Consider the following 15,822-nt stretch of genomic DNA (forward strand, 5'->3'; position numbering starts at 1 on the left):
TATTTTTATTAAAGAGTGCATAAAAATATAGATTTTAATATTATTTTTAAATAATAAACTCGACTTTCGTATAAATTTAAATCCTGATAAATGATAATCTCTTATATAAGCCAAAGTATAAAAGAAATCTGAGTTGGCGTGTGATCCAATCCGATCTTTGAGCACATGTGAGATGGAATAACCGTGTTTGTCGTGTCGTGTCGTGCCGCCCCATATCGTTTCCTTGATGACATTTGTCCCTTCTAACTGCTTATCTCCAAAACTCTCTTCTTCTCCTTCTCTGGTCCTGACATTTGGCTGCTCCACCTATTCCCAAACGTATCTGTTCAAATCCTTTCTTATTAGGGCTAAATTACATTTTGGCCCTTAAACATTTTACCCCTCTTTATCTCCCCGAATTTTTCTTGTTGTTTGAGATCATCCTACCAAGAAAATCCGTCTGAAATTTCTCTAATTTCCCAAAATTCTTTCTCTCTCTAGATTGTCTTAAGAGAATAACAATACCACCGCTGTCCACTCAAGTTTTGCGTATCATTTTGTGAAGAGACTATTATTCTCATATAACATCGTATAGTACAACGATTACACCAATCGGGACAATTTTGATTCTAAGACTGTTATATTTACAGCGTCATCATATAAACACTACGTAGAACTATTCTTTTTCGGCAAGAAGATTATAGCTTTTCAATAAAAAAATAATATACATATTAAATTTTTTTGCATGCACTTCAATCGGATGGCCTTTCCAGTGACCAAATCGCTTGTAAAAAACAAATACTCTCAATTTTCTATATCAAATATGATAGTTCCTGGTAATAGCAAACACCAGCAAACAACTAATGATCGACTAGAAAGAATAGAACAGTAAAATGTATATGGTTTTCAAGTGTACCTTGTGCTGTTCCTCCTGCCCCACCACTTCTTTTTAACCTTGTCGAGTGCACCTCCTTCGCTCCCGAGTTTATTCAAGACGACTTTCGTTTCTTGTAACCTCGTTGTGTAGTCCTTCTTCCATGTTTCGAACATCTGCTTTAACCTTCTGAGTTCACGGTCCGGGTTCAGGTTTGCTTCGACCTGGCCTGATTTTACTTCCACCAAGAACTTGGCATCGTCGGCGAAAACTTGACTCCTCTGCTCGAATTCCTCCGCCAACCGGCTTATCACACTCAATCCTGCGCCCATTGGTCTCAACCCGTTGCTCTGGGGGGGCCTGTGATTACTTCCTGTGTCCCAGCTAAACTCTCTGTCGTCGCTGGTGTTAATCGATGCATCTGAATTTCTCTCGGAATCATCGACCGCTAGGCTCTTCTTTGCAATGGAGAGACTGGATTGTAGAGACCTCATTTGTTTCTGCCACACTTCTTCCATGGACTTCATTTTTTGTTCGTATTCGGACCAGCGGATGTCGTATTGTTGGAGCCGTTGGTGGAGGATGTCATTTTCCTCTTCTTTCTCCCTGAGACCAGCCTCAGCTCTAAGAACTCGTCGCTGTAGTTCAGCGAGAAATGATGACTTGACCAGCACCTCATCTGATTCATTTGCCTGCATCAAATTCTATAATCATTTCGTGTCTCAAATCAAACAATATGACATCAGTAGAGCACAGATAAAATCAGAAACACAAACGATCAAAGAGCTGACGGAACGATCTGTACAAATGTTTGGAAAAATATTGACTTTCTTTTTGCAAGATCGACCGGCCAATATTTCCCGAGCTGTGTAACTGACTAATGAGTCTATATTGAACTAAGAAAAGTTTGTAAAAAAGAACATTTGGTATCATTCATTAAACAAATTATAATGGGAACGCTACTTGGAAAATTTAATAAAGAATTACATGAAAGATCGAACCATAAGTAAAGTTTATACGAGTTAAATCGTAAGGTCGTTGTACCTTAGAGGTCAGTAATCCTACATTTCCAGAGCATCTTCTGACCAACCAACCACGAATAACTGCAGGCATAGAGCACATATAATCATGAAATTAAAAATACAATTTTCAGCGACATAATTTTGAATCATTAAAGAAGAAAATGTCCAGCTTAAACCAGTTTTCCCATATATCTTCATAGTTTTGGCAGCCAAATCCAAATTATTGAATTCACTCATGGTGAATATTCAACTTCCTACATATTAAATGTTTACGACCATCGTTTTTTAAACTTGGGAGTTGTATTAGAAATGCACATTTACGTATTCTTTTTGGCCAATAACAATGTATTTCAGTATATTTAACGTAAATAAACTGGTGTTGAAATACAGTGCCCGAGCCATTATAGGTTCCGAGCTCAAGTTTCAAGATAACACAGGCATTATGCGAGTACTTACCTGATTGTATCACAACTGATGCATCATAAATTTCCTTGAATGTTTTCGTAGTATTCCTGCCTTTAACCTTCTTTTGTATCGTAATAGCGGCTCTATGTCTCTGCAGTAAGACGGCATATTCTTTTCTGGTTTTCTCACCTCTGATAACTGTAGCAAGAGATATAGAGAAAATCAGGCCTTGACAGTTTCTTACTTTGCAAAAATATGACTTCAAAGCAATGAAAAGAAGGGCGGGGGGAGAATACATGACTGAAGGGTAGCAATTCCCCTTTGAAGCTCCTTTAAGTGGCGGCGAGCTTGATGTCCTCTGAAGCAGCTTTGAACACGTAAAATGCCATGAAGTGTACGATTTCTAGTATCCTCAAGAGCCCCAATCTGCATTGATTATTATCGATATATCAATTTATCAAGATCACGAAAAGATGCATGTTGTGAGGGTTTCCGAACTTTTTATTATCAAGAGAGATAATAAGTTGTATTATACTATCTATAAAAAAACGAGTCCTCTCAAGGTAAAAAAAGAAGGGGGTGTTATAAAACAATAAGAGCATTAATCACACAGGATGAAACAACCATAATCTTTTATTATACCTGCCCAGTACGGAAAAACAATTTTGTGTAGCCAACTTGATACATCTCAGGCAAAATGTTGAACTGATGAAGAATTGCGATTGAAACACTAAGCGGATCTTGTGAGGCAACATTCTCCATTAGAAGAAAACCATACCTGAGAAAAGGTGCAAAACAAACCAAAAAACAATCAAAACCCAAACGGCAAAATGGAAAAGAATCAGATGCTTAACGATTATGTATACACCGTCATAACTGTGTAAAAAAGGGAAAAGAAAATGAAAACGGTTCTCCTTTCAACGAAGAGAGAACTTTTTCCTACTCTTCAGTCTTTACCTTCTGGCAAACTTCTGGTGAGACATTCTCGTGGGGAAGCCAGACCGTGATATGCGAACAACTTCAAGGACTCCACAACATCTCAGTTGCTGCAAAACGAGTCCTTGCTCATATGATCCAGGAGACTGAGAGTTGTTGGGCTTTATACAACGTATGAAGTGTGGAGTAGTGCTCTCTAGACGTTGCATTAGTTGGAACAGTTGGCCCTATATTATAGAAAGTAACACCCAGAAAGGAATAGAGGACAAAATAATTATTGTCTTCAAAAATACTTCGACTCAATGCAATTGACATTACAACAACCATAAAGGCTACAGTTTCTATTCTGAGGAAGATATCTACTTTTTCACACTCCTCCAACCACATCATACATTCACACACAAGTCAAACTACATTTTTTACACCAAACATGTAAAAATTTGAATCAGTATTTCATCTGAGACTACAATAACTCACTGAAAATAATATCATAAGAACATAACGGGGGGGAATCTCAAAATTTTAAAACTATCCATAAGTTGCCTCAATTGAAAATAAATGGACCTCATAATGAAACAATCATCATTAGAGGAAGGACTTCACCTTAATGTTGCCTCATGAGTTGCCTCAATTTAAAATCCTTGATGTTCGTACTGAAGCAACAGAAAAAATGAAATTTGGAAAGGACTTCACCTTAAATTTTGTTGCAACACTTAGCTTTTGGGAATCTGCTCCGCCAGCTTTATGCAAAGGACCAACCACAGGCTTTTCAGATTGGTTAAGGATGTTTGACGCAAATATCCGAGGAAGGTGGCATGAGCAAGAGGACAGTAGTTGAATTGAATCGAGGTGCAGTAAGTCTCTGTTTTTCTCTAAAAATCCAGTTGTGTCATATGTAACCTGAGTTTGAGACAAAGAACTGTCAAATTGTCTGGGAACAGAATAAATAAAACCTGAAAGTAGCTCCTACCACCAACACTTAAACAATGAAAAACTCGGAGGTGCAAGGAAGCACCTCTGAAACTCGAAAAAAGAATACTGCAATTGACACTATTGAATTAGAAAGGTAAATACCTCTCCTGCAAAATGAGAGACGGTAAAAGCTTTTTCTCGCTCTCCCCTGAAACAAGGATTAGATTTCAGATGCTGCTTGAGCTTGTTGGCAAATGTGAAGTCAGTCCCATTTGGAAAAGTGGACTCCTCATCTAACAGAGACAATAACCCCAAAGGTTTCTGCATAAAACTTAAAAAATAAGATTTGAGGTAGTGCATTTATACATTGATGCTGCAAAGAATAAAAGAGATCTGTAATAGTGTCAAGCATCAAAATTTCAGTTAAATTAATGTTGTCATTCTTGCAATTTCTTACTTCGACTTCATAAAAAATATGGGAAAAATAAATTGAAGAAAGAAGGAATTCAATATACATGAGTAGCATACTAGGAACATAACATACACAAGATATATATTTATGTTCTGCGATTTAATGCCAAATAAAAGCCAAACAAGAATTGTTAATTTGGTGGGGGGAAAGAGATCTAGAAAACTACTTTTTCATTTCAAAATAATAAGAACAATTTTCCTTTCCACAGAACTAACTCAAAATGTTAGGAGACATGGCAAACAGAAGGATTGGGCTAACATCAAAGCAGGATAACTTCTACAGCTCCTTTCAGTAACTACATTTGTACAAAAGTACTTCATTATTTCCCACACCAACTGCATAGAAGGAAAACACCCTGAAGCTGAAATATTACAAATGAACTACTTACCTTTTCAAAAAGATTAAGACAATCTTGGTTGTCATCAAAATCAACTTTTGCCCAGTCAATGCCATCTTGGATATATTCCTAAAAGGTAAAAAAAAGGACCAAGAATTATTGTAAAAATCACAGGTCCTGACTAGACAAAATCATATAAGTTTTCTGACAACACTAAATGACCAGAGCAAAATCAAACAATACATTTTTCTCTTTTATAAGATGTTTAATTCATGAGTTAAAAAATTTTCTGTGCAAGGGGGTATCTTGAGTCTTGAGCATTCTTCATTAGATCCTGATGAAGAAAGTTTATGCATGCTCTCACTTCAAGTGCATAGCTTCAATCGTCATCACTAAAGTTTCAATGATTCAGCACTACAGTTAAGCATCCAACCTACAATCAGTTGGCAATAGGTGGAAGGTTCATTACTACTTCAAGCATCCAACTCCAAAACAATTGGTAAAAGATGGGTTCAACTAGAATATACAACCACAAGAAACCCAAGACTTGATGTAGGATAACACAACACTCCCCTCGTGCTTAACTGAACAAGGGTATAAACATTGACAACTTCTAATGGGGTTAGAACAAAAGAACAAACCACTCCAGAGCTTAGATACAATGCTAAGTATCCAGCCTAAAACAAATTGGAAACAAATCTGAAAACACCACAATGGAGAAGCCAAGACTTAACAAATAATGGATAACAACACTTAACAACTAATTTTATTCCGGGATCTGTAATGTGGTCAGTTTGGAAGTGTCGGAACCATGTGATTTTCGAGAGGGGAAACATTGATCTTAATCATTTGTTCTTTTCATCTAGATATAGAGTGGCGGCGTAGTTTTTGGCGAAATTTCCTAATTTTCCACTTCTCTTTGATGGCCTTGTTGGTGACCCGAAGCTGGCTGATTCAAGTAACCCGTCCATGAAGATTAATCTTTCACTGGTCCCGTGGAGTCCCCCTCCAATGAGTTTCTTTAAAATTAATGTGGATGGGGCAGTAAAAAGAGATTGGGAAAGCAGCGGTATTGGGGGAATACTAAGGAATGAAGAGAGCAAGGTTTTGGGCTCATTTTCGGCTTCAGCTGGTCCAGGTCCCCCTATTTTAGCTGAATTGAAGGCCATCCAAGCTGGTTTAGTTTTGTTTGTGGATTCAGAGTGGTGTGGCAAGGGTCGGCTAATTGCAGATACTGACTCAGCAAATGCAGTAAATTGGATTAAGAATCCAGAAGTGTGTCCTACAGTATTTTCACAGCTAGTTAAGGAAATTGTCAGGCTTGTTTTTTAGCAGTGTTATTATAAGGTTTGTAAAAAGGTCTGTGAATTGGGAGGCAGACAGCTTGGCTAAGGCGGGTATAGAGTAGTAGTTCAGTATTGTGTGGTTGTAGAGAGTTGGGGGGGGGGGGGGTTTGTAATAGCTGGCTGTCGAATGAAGTGTAATTTATTTTTGGAATAACATTTGAGGTACTCTTTTCCTCCTTCCAATGTCCGCTGATGTATTTTTGTACAGCAGTGGTTATGAAGGGGGGTTTAACGAGGTCTCGTTTCTTTATCCAAAAAAAAACAACTACAATTACTGTGCACTCCAAAGAATTGAAAGGTTATGGCATAAAAGAGGTTCATTACATGAGAAAAATGAAACAATAGATTGCCAATGTTATACTTTTAACTTCTCTTTTCCTTTTCAGATTTTGAAAACTGTAATACTTGCCACTAATTCATAGCAATTCATGATACTTTGAAAATGCTGTTGCACATTATTTCACCAATGAAAATGCTGTTGCACATTATTTCACCAATGCTGTTGTCTCATTCGTCTGTTGCCTGCTGGCCGCTGCCGCCGCCCGCCGTCTGCCGCCGCCGTCAGCCGTCCGCCGCCACACTCTGACCACCGTTTGACGCCGCTTTTTCCTAGGATGGTCGTCTGCTCACGGTGAATACAGATCTGGACTTGCATTTGCGAAAAACGCTGTCTTTAGTCGCAGATCTACACTCGCCCTCTGCAGATTTTCGAAGCCTCCAGCCGTCCGAGTTCGCCTCCGCCACTCAACCCAGCGCAGTGCCTAAACGTGACCTAATCCCGTCTTCTCTTGTGTCGAGCAGTGGTGTACAGCTGAGTATTCACCATGGAACCCCAACCCACGTCTCAACCCAGCCAACTTCGAGGGTTTGACTCAGCTGGTGCGGTGGCTGCTTCCTCCGTGAGGCCTCCTATTGTTCCTCCTCCTTCGTCTAGGAGTTCTCATCTCCCGCTTGAACCAGACTGCCGTGTTGCAGCTGGTGATTTCCCCCTGGAGTCTGCCAAGGAATTAGAAGCGAAAGTGAAGGCTCTTAAAGCATTAGTGGCAGAGTTGAATAAGCGGGTTAATGATTTAAAAATGAAGGAAAATGCAGTTCCACGAGGCAGTCTTCTCAAGAAATCTGGACCCGCTGGTGCAGCCTCTTCATCTTACTCCGGTAAGGACAATCGTAAAATTGAGAATGAAAAGGAGAGGACAAGGTTACGGAAACCGCAAAGAAGAGTTTTTACCAGACGCTTGTTGGCCGGATTGAGACAGTTTGGTAACTTCTCTATTCCACCGAATGCTGCTAAGAACGATGTTTTGGCAGCCTTGGCACGTGAGGCGGGTTGGATAGTTGAGTCCGACGGCACCACTTACAGACACTCTCCTTCAACCCAAAATCAACAAAATTCGGGATCATTTTCGGCGAGGTCGGGTGAAAGTCCACTATCATCCGGTCCTTTGAAGAAATGCTCACAAGAAGGGAAACATAGGAACGGAAAGCTGTCTTTTGTTCACGCAACACCAACGCTTCCAGTCGCTAATGTTGATCATGGTGGTGCCAAGGAGATCTATTCGAAAGGGTATTCCGATGTAAAATTTTCCGAAGTGGTGGGAAGAAGAAGAAATGGGTTTTATAATCGGTCGAAAGAAGGCCAACCAGATTTTCGCAATGGGTCCAGAAAGGATTGTTACACGATTTTTATCGAAAACCTTCCAGAGAAGATCCATTGGAAGAAACTTGGATCCATATTTGGCTCACATGGTCAAGTTATTGATGCCTTCATTCCCAAAAAAAGAAACTCGAATGGGGTTCGTTTGGGTTTATTCGCTTTGCTACAATTGAAGAAGCAAGGACATCGATTTCTAAGATGAATGGTTATCATATTTACGGCAACAAAATTAGAGTCTCTTTGGCTAAACATAAACCCCGACAGTCTTACTGGCGAAAGTCCTCGAAAGTTGTTCATAGTAAGTCGGGCTGGAAGTTTTTCCGACGATTAAACACTGTGAAGTTGAGGGTGTTGTGGACGCAGATAAACTTCATGTGTTGTCTAACTGTCTTGTGGGGTGGTGCAAGAACTTTATCAAGATTGGTAATCTTGCTAACCAAATACAAGCCAAAGGACTAGCGGGTTTCACGCTTATGAGAGCTGCTGGAAATGTAGTTCTAATGGTTTTTGAAGATTCTAATTCGTTGAGATGCGTGAAGGATGAAAAGTTAGAAACTCTTGCAGAATGGTTTTCCAGAGTGGAAACTTGGTCTGAGAGCCTTGTGGTGGAGAGCCGGCGCGTTTGGCTAGTTTGCGAAGGTATTCCTTTTCACGCTTGGAATTGGGATACTTTCAAAAACATAGCTAATAAGTGGGGCAAGTTAATAGCAATCGATAACAGTTGTGAGTTCCCTTCGTCTTTTGATCGGGCTAAAATCCAAATACTCACAAACGCTCAAGTGAGAATTAATGAGTTGTTGGAGTTGAAGGTCGGGGATCATTTATTCAAAATCTTGGTGCATGAAGTTGATCCTTCCTTCAAACCTAATTCTTGGGTTCCTGAAGATTGCGATATTTCTTTAGAACTTGATCCTCCAATTGGGTTGTGATTGTTCGGCTGCTGTATTCAGAGGCGTTTTTAAGTTTGTGGTTGTAATTGTTGGTTTTTTTGTTATGTTATCTTACATCTTGAGGTGATTTAGGGGCTTTTTGGTTGACGATGTAAGATTTCTAGGTGATATGGGTTGTATTGGTGTTTATTCCCGCATGTGGGTTTGGTGTTACCTCATGTACTTAGTATTATATTTAATAAAATATGAGGTACTCTTTTCTCCCTTCCTTGTTCTTCAACATACTTCTAAGTATGTGGAAGAATACGAAGGGAGTTTTTAATGAGACCTCCAACTTCTATCAAAAAAAAAAAAAAAAAAAAAAAAAAAAAAAGTAAGGTACCTCCTGCTCCAACTTGAATAAATGACGATTAAAATGCTGCTGTAACCTCTCATTTGCATAATTAATGCAGAACTGCTCAAAACTATTCCTCTGTAGAAGCAAAACTTGTTGAATCAATAGCAAGTGATAATATTAATTTGGACAAAGTTAAAGCATTGCTGAAACATACAGCAAATGATTCGAAGCCATAAATATCTAGAATACTGATAGATTTCCCAGTTCGCCTCTTGCCAACAGCAAGTGATTTGTTAATTTGATCTACCAGCCACTCAAACAAACAAGCATAAATTGATTTTGCCAAAGCATCTCTTGCGTCAATCGCCTGAAAAATGAAAGAGTATGTTGATTGTTAATGTCAGCATGCCTGAAAATAAGTATCAATCAAAACACTTCCAACTATAACATGTTAGACTCAAGGACCATCAATCAGTCAGACAGTGGTCCATAAAAAACAAAAGAGGTCAGAATCCCACACAATCTTAAATTTGGACGCCAAATAAGAAAAATAGATGCAAGCAGTTAAATTTTGTGAAGCTGAAGAGTCATTTAGGCCCAAAAAACTAATAGATGGGGTCATAACCCCCAAAATATCTAAGTCTCGTCACCAAATTAAAATTATAGAAATTTAATAAAGCTGAAGTGATTGATATGAAACATGCAGGAAAACATACTAACAAGATCCTCTAACTATTTTTTTGTAAAATGGAAGAAAGTAAAATCTTGTGCTTATAAATTCCATACTATTTTACATAAAAATAGGAAGAGATACAGTGAACCCAATGATGCTATATCATCAGATTCAGTCATTTGATTCTTCAAAGCATGGCACAGTCATTTCCATAGTCATCACATAAATTCAGAGATTTTTCTCAATGAAGAGGAGAGGTATCAATATAAGGTAGCATAGAATGAAAACAATATTGGATCAAAGCAATTCAAGCCTTCCAGTCAGATCAAATAAATTGGCAAGGCTTCAACTTGACATGGGAAAGCCATGAGGGTAAAAGACACGTCATAGACATGTTATTGAAAGTTGAAACAAGCATGGAGAAACTCTCTACCATAAACTGCACAGAGTGCTAGCATTTTTTATGGCCCACGAGACAAAATAGTGTTTCTAGAGAAGGATTTTTACCTGTGATAGTGTTAACTTTTGGACAATATTATCATTACCAACTCTCATTTTGCGGGTTGATAAAGCCAAATTAAGGTTAGCAGCGTCACAGCCAATCAACTTAGCAACATTGATTAGACCTGAAAAATAATAGCATAGTCTTTAGAGATATCAGATGAAGCTCAAGCAAAAGGAACGCAAATAAAATAATGAAGAATGAAGAAGACAGTTTTGAGAGCTGCCAATTGGGAGGCGGATAAGTTGGCAAAAGATGGAATAGGTTGATTCCAGTGTTGTGTGTCTGGGCGTTTTGTGTTGCTGTGAGTTGTATGTTTCAGTTCTGGGTGTTGTTTGTTTTGTGTTGTTTGTTGTGAGCGGAGGGTGTTTGGATCAGGCTTTATAATATTGTCCTATTAATAAATTTCAGAGGCACTCTTTTCCTCCTTCCAATGTCCTTCAGGTTACTGCTGTAACATGAAGGTCATGAAGGGGTTTTTTAATGAGGCCTCCTTATATTTTCTGTCCAAAAAAAGAAGACAGTTTTTTGTAGCAAAATTGAGAAATGAGGTCAAAATGCAAGACAGCATATCAGTCACACTAAACAGGAAGAAGAGATACGAGGCAAACACAACAAACCTAATATAATAGGAAATAAATTGCCTAAAAATAATAAAATAAAATCTGCCAGTAAAATCACAAAAAACCAAAACAGGTCAAACAAACACATAGGACTCTAATACCATTTTCGCATCTAACCTGTTACTAGTTGGCAATTAGAAAAGAGACGGAACTTATATATAAGGCCACAGGAAACTCTAATTTTACCTGTGGAGAATTATACCACTTGTCTTTAATTTGGATTTCTCTTATGTCTCCATTTCATTTTTCCCCTTTCTCAGTAGTCTATTATTACGAAGACGAATTTGGAAGGAGAGGGAGTAAGGCTCGGGGTAAAGCTATATGATGAATTGATATCATCCAAAGCTTCTTCACAAGATATAATAACACGAAGGGGTTTTTTAATGAGGCCTCCATATATTTTCTATCAAAAAGATATAATAACACAATAGTATAACTTAAAAGCATAAGGGCAGTCCATGTAGTAAAAATCTTTTCATAGTGGTTTTTTGGAAATTTCTTACTTTCATCCGCCACAGCTTCAACATGGTTTTCATTATCAATGATGGTGAATGAGACATTTCCCAGCCACAGCACTGCAGCAAGCATTGCAAAGACACTCTCTTGGTCTTCTTTACTAACATGGACAACACCCAAAGCTTCCTGACATTAGGCACATAAAACAGTTAATTACTTTCTTAGTTTAAAGTAAGAGTCATGACAAAAAATTAAATGGATGGAAGATACAATATTCAAGAGAGATAAGCAAGCACCTGAACAATGCGAAATTGTACAGAATCATCAACCCCAGTAATAGAGTAGCAATTACTCTGCTTCAAATAATTATATTCACCCACATCCTTCAAATTTAGCTTCTCTGTAGACATAAATTGAATGAAAAAAGGCAAGAAACATAATTTAAAAAGGAAAAATGATATAACAAGGAGATTATTTCAGAAAGCATATAAGGTAAGACAACTATGCTAGTTATCTCGTGGATACTTTTCTACTATCACATGTAGGAGAGTCAAAAGCATGAACATATATTTCCAGGGCTTCACAGTGGAAAATTCTAATTTCATACTGAATATTAAAAAGCATACTCTAACACAAGCTCAAAGATGAATGGACCATAGCCAATCTAACGAAGGAAAAAAACTTTTATCCAAATAGATGTTGTGAATATGAAGAATATTCAACCAAGGAAAGATAAAGATAGAAGCAATTTTACCTTTGAGAGCACGAGGGGCACCAGCACAGAGCTGATAAAATATATGGTAAGACCTTTCTCCCTCTGCACATTGAACAACTCTAGACTGTTCACATGATACAATATATTAGCCACTTATACCTAGAAAAATAATAGATAAAATGACATGTAAAAACATGGAGGCCTAATAAAAATTACCTTCTCCAGTAAAACTGCCCGTTTGAAGGAGAAAACAAATTCAAACTTGATGTTAGTTACATATTTCATGAAGGTAAAAAAACGTGCTTTAATAAATGAATTTCATCTCAGGGCCTCGGAAGTAAAAATGAACTTACAAGTTTGAATCTTTGCCCCAGATATTTTTCCAGTTTCACTAAAGTGGATTTCAATCAACTTTCCCTGAGAAGTATAGACCCAAATTATTTGTAATTGAAGGCCATCTCATCAAATTTCATTAAGAGCTAACACTCTATTATGCACATTTGTAAAATCAATGAAAAAGCTTGAGAGGCACGAAAGAACATAGAACTTACAAATCTGCTTGAGTTGTCATTTCTTAATGTTTTTGCATTACCAAATGCTTCCAAGATAGGATTGGTCTTCAATATCTCATACTCTATTCCACTCCCACCCCCCAGTGCAGCTAAATATTGCATTGCTATCTTCGCTGTCACAGTTTTTCCTGCTCCACTCTCACCACTTCAAAAGCAAATAGCAGAAGAAACATTACGTGCATAGACACAATAAATGTAAAAAAAAACTGTATAGATGTGTTCCACATCGTGTATTAATCAAACTGAATAAAATAGCATAGGAACCAAAAAAGCAAATGCAGGTATTTAAATCAGAGAACAAAATATTACACATCTACAGAAAGAAAAGAAAAAGAAAAATGAAGTCAATAGAGAGAAAAAGAGAATTTATTTAAAGCGTGAAAATAAAGTGAATCTCCATGAAAACTTGCAACAATACAAAAGATACTTTACCAATTTAGGAACAACCTTAGACATCCTAAACATAGAGTAAGTCAATACCCAGAGCTTAAATAGGCAGTGAAGTTAGATGCAATTCTTAAACAACCATACTCCCCTTTTACATCTTAATGTTGCCCATCCTGACTCAAAAAAAGTATCAAGTGTAAAAAGTTGACAAGCATGTCCACAGTCACAGCATCCAACAAAACATGAACTTCTTTCTTAGTATTTGGCTATCCATGTCACAACAGGAAGCAGAACTACAGGACAAAGCATCTTTATATCCAAAAGAGAAACAATTGTTTTTGTAGGCAACCTATGATATTTTGAATTCATTAAAGAATCATCAAATTGGGTTGCCAGTTTTTCATTCGCAATATAAACAAATAATTAGACATTGGTACAGGATGCAGCTAAAATAAAATTGGTTGGATTCATATAAAATATGGTCACATAAGGAAAAAGGAAATAAAAAAACACTAACCTTATGATGATAGATTGATTTACTTCATCTGAAAAAATAAGCAAGAAACATATTAAAACCATAAACTCATGATACGAACAAAGTTAATATAAATAAAACCAGTCGAACAACTTTAAGAAATTGAAAGTACCTCGTGTCATTTCCCGGATGGCTGTGTCTGCAATTGCGTATACATGGGGGCTCTCAATGGATTTATTCTTGTATGCTTGAATGTAATCGTTTCCATATAAAGGAACTTCTGCAAAAGGATTGACGGCAACTAAAACTGGTCCTGCTTTTGTCTATGTTGAATATGGATTATAAACAATAACAGCATTAGAAAATACTTAACTTGGGATAGGCTCAAAACTGAAAGAAGAGAAATACGAGTTCTTACATATATCATATCTTGGTTGTATCTATATTGGAGATTGTACAAGACTGATGGCTCATTCAAATAACTAAGTTGCATGAGATCATCCACACCATCAAGGATATCAGGATTTGCAGGTATCAGACTATCAGAATTCACCTTTAAAACCTATAATTGAGATGTGAATCAAGTATCTCTTAATGGAAGAACATATACTTCATTCTTTCTAACAATCACTTACTTTCCCTTCAGGAAATGAAACAACAGACTCAGTCCCCGAACTTGATATTATTGTCCCCAGCTCCCAGTTCCCATTTGGAAGTTGAAACCAAGACTGAACCTTCTGGAACGGAAAAAATTAATCGACTCAGTAGCTGAGCTAGAGATTTACCATAAACATAGCAAAGGGTATTTCATGTCAACACCAGAAGTGGTAACATAACATCAAACCAGAAGCCAGAGGTTACCTTTTTTGTAGCATATGAAGTTATGTCACTCCACCTGCGTTCAATGTTAGATCTTGATACTGAAGGCAATGGTGCTACTGCAGAGTCCAAGTCCTCATCACCCACGGGAGGACTTTCCTCAACCAGCATATCATTCCCACTATATGGTGAATCCTCGTTCACCTGATCAGCATCAGGAAAACCATTTTCAACTCTCTCAAAAACCTTGCCCCCTGAACTGCCATTTACAGAGGCACTCAAGCTGATCACAGCACTGTTTCCCGAATTTACAGCAGCATATTCCATGGGATGAGAAGTCGGAAAACCCATGAACCTATAATGAACAGGGAAAAAGTTCAAAAATCAGGCGGGAAGGAGGAACCCCAGTTTTCTGAGATATTTTTACACCTAAGTGTTTCACAACCCTGAGAATTGTGGTTTGATCTTTAACATGATGTGCCAAAAAAAAAAGTTGAGATTAAAAACGGTAAACCTTTATTTCAGTATGACTCGACTTGAAAACTTATCCAGGCAATGCAAATGGGAACCATTTTCTAAGATTACAGACCCTAATGCTCTCAAATCCTATGTCAACATGAACAAGTTCAAAGCACAAAGATAGAGACTCAACTAAAATTTACAGGTGGAGAAACATCACAACATCATACAAGCCTTTCAAGTTTCAGCAAATTTAAAACAATTCGATGTTAACTTAAAATTCATTCAATTCTTAAAAGAAATCTCCAAGCATCGCTTAAATTTCAATATACTTTTTTACAAAGGGACCTCTCCATTTGGCTGGTTAGAAATACAAATAATCTAAATGATAACAAAAATCAAGAATTTCAAAAGAGTTGTTAGAATTAGATACGTTTCTTTCCATATTTCTACATTTCATCAGCACACCGAAAGCATCAATCCTAAGAACCACAAAATCTTCCAAATCTGAACCGATCCAAGCAAGAAAAAATATAGCAAATATTAAAAAAAAGTAGCAGAAATATATCTAAACTTTCTATACTTACCTGAAAATTATAAATATATTTTAAGATAAATAATTCAACTCCGAGTAATTGAAAGCTCCGATCGATCTTAGAACCGCAGAACCAATCAATAGTCCAAATAATTTTAGACTAGAGAAGGAGCAGATGAAAATTGCCGGCAAAAGACAGGTTTTCTCTTTTAAAGTTTCAAGTCTTCTAAAGCAGCTAAGTTGTATTACTTCCTTCAAACGAGTAGAATGATGGTGTATGTGTGTGTTTGGCTTCTAAGAAAGTGCAGAGAAAAATAAATTAATATATAAATCAACTGGAAAATTCAGAAGCGTGCGTGAGGAGGAGGATGTAGCTTTTTTGCTTGCCTCTTTTTTTTCCCTGCCTTCTCTCTCTCTCTGCTTGACACAAAAAAAAAATAAA

The 15,822-nt window shown here is 37.4% G+C and overlaps 1 protein-coding gene across 1 annotated transcript; it reads right to left on the reverse strand.

Moving 5' to 3' along the window:
• Positions 1 to 843: 843 nt before the first annotated feature.
• LOC120175583 (myosin-1-like) lies at positions 844 to 14,752 on the reverse strand. Its single transcript, XM_039182182.1, has 23 exons — positions 14,429 to 14,752; positions 14,203 to 14,304; positions 13,986 to 14,129; positions 13,740 to 13,890; positions 13,610 to 13,637; positions 12,685 to 12,850; positions 12,487 to 12,550; positions 12,350 to 12,363; positions 12,173 to 12,257; positions 11,715 to 11,818; positions 11,466 to 11,604; positions 10,345 to 10,463; positions 9,379 to 9,531; positions 9,210 to 9,299; positions 4,989 to 5,066; positions 4,291 to 4,449; positions 3,910 to 4,116; positions 3,238 to 3,443; positions 2,923 to 3,058; positions 2,577 to 2,706; positions 2,332 to 2,478; positions 1,898 to 1,956; positions 844 to 1,545 (listed from the first exon to the last, which is right to left on the reverse strand). The coding sequence occupies exons 1-23, from the start codon at positions 14,735 to 14,737 to the stop codon at positions 886 to 888; spliced, it is 3,450 nt and encodes a 1,149-aa protein (XP_039038113.1). The 5' UTR covers positions 14,738 to 14,752; the 3' UTR covers positions 844 to 885.
• Positions 14,753 to 15,822: the final 1,070 nt, after the last annotated feature.

Source organism: Hibiscus syriacus, unplaced genomic scaffold (assembly GCF_006381635.1).
Source record: "Hibiscus syriacus cultivar Baekdansim isolate YM2019G1 unplaced genomic scaffold, ASM638163v2 tig00112206_pilon, whole genome shotgun sequence".
NCBI lineage: Eukaryota > Viridiplantae > Streptophyta > Magnoliopsida > Malvales > Malvaceae > Hibiscus > Hibiscus syriacus.

Bases quoted from the DNA above. Each gene is read 5' to 3' on its own strand.
- LOC120175583 (XM_039182182.1), bottom strand. From the start codon at position 14,737: ATGGGTTTTCCGACTTCTCATCCCATGGAATATGCTGCTGTAAATTCG. The intron at 3,059-3,237 runs GTAAAGACTGAA...ACCTTTTCTCAG, and splicing joins CACCAGAAGTTTGCCAGAAG to GTATGGTTTTCTTCTAATGG. The intron at 1,546-1,897 runs GTACAACGACCT...AATTTGATGCAG, and splicing joins TAGGATTACTGACCTCTAAG to GCAAATGAATCAGATGAGGT.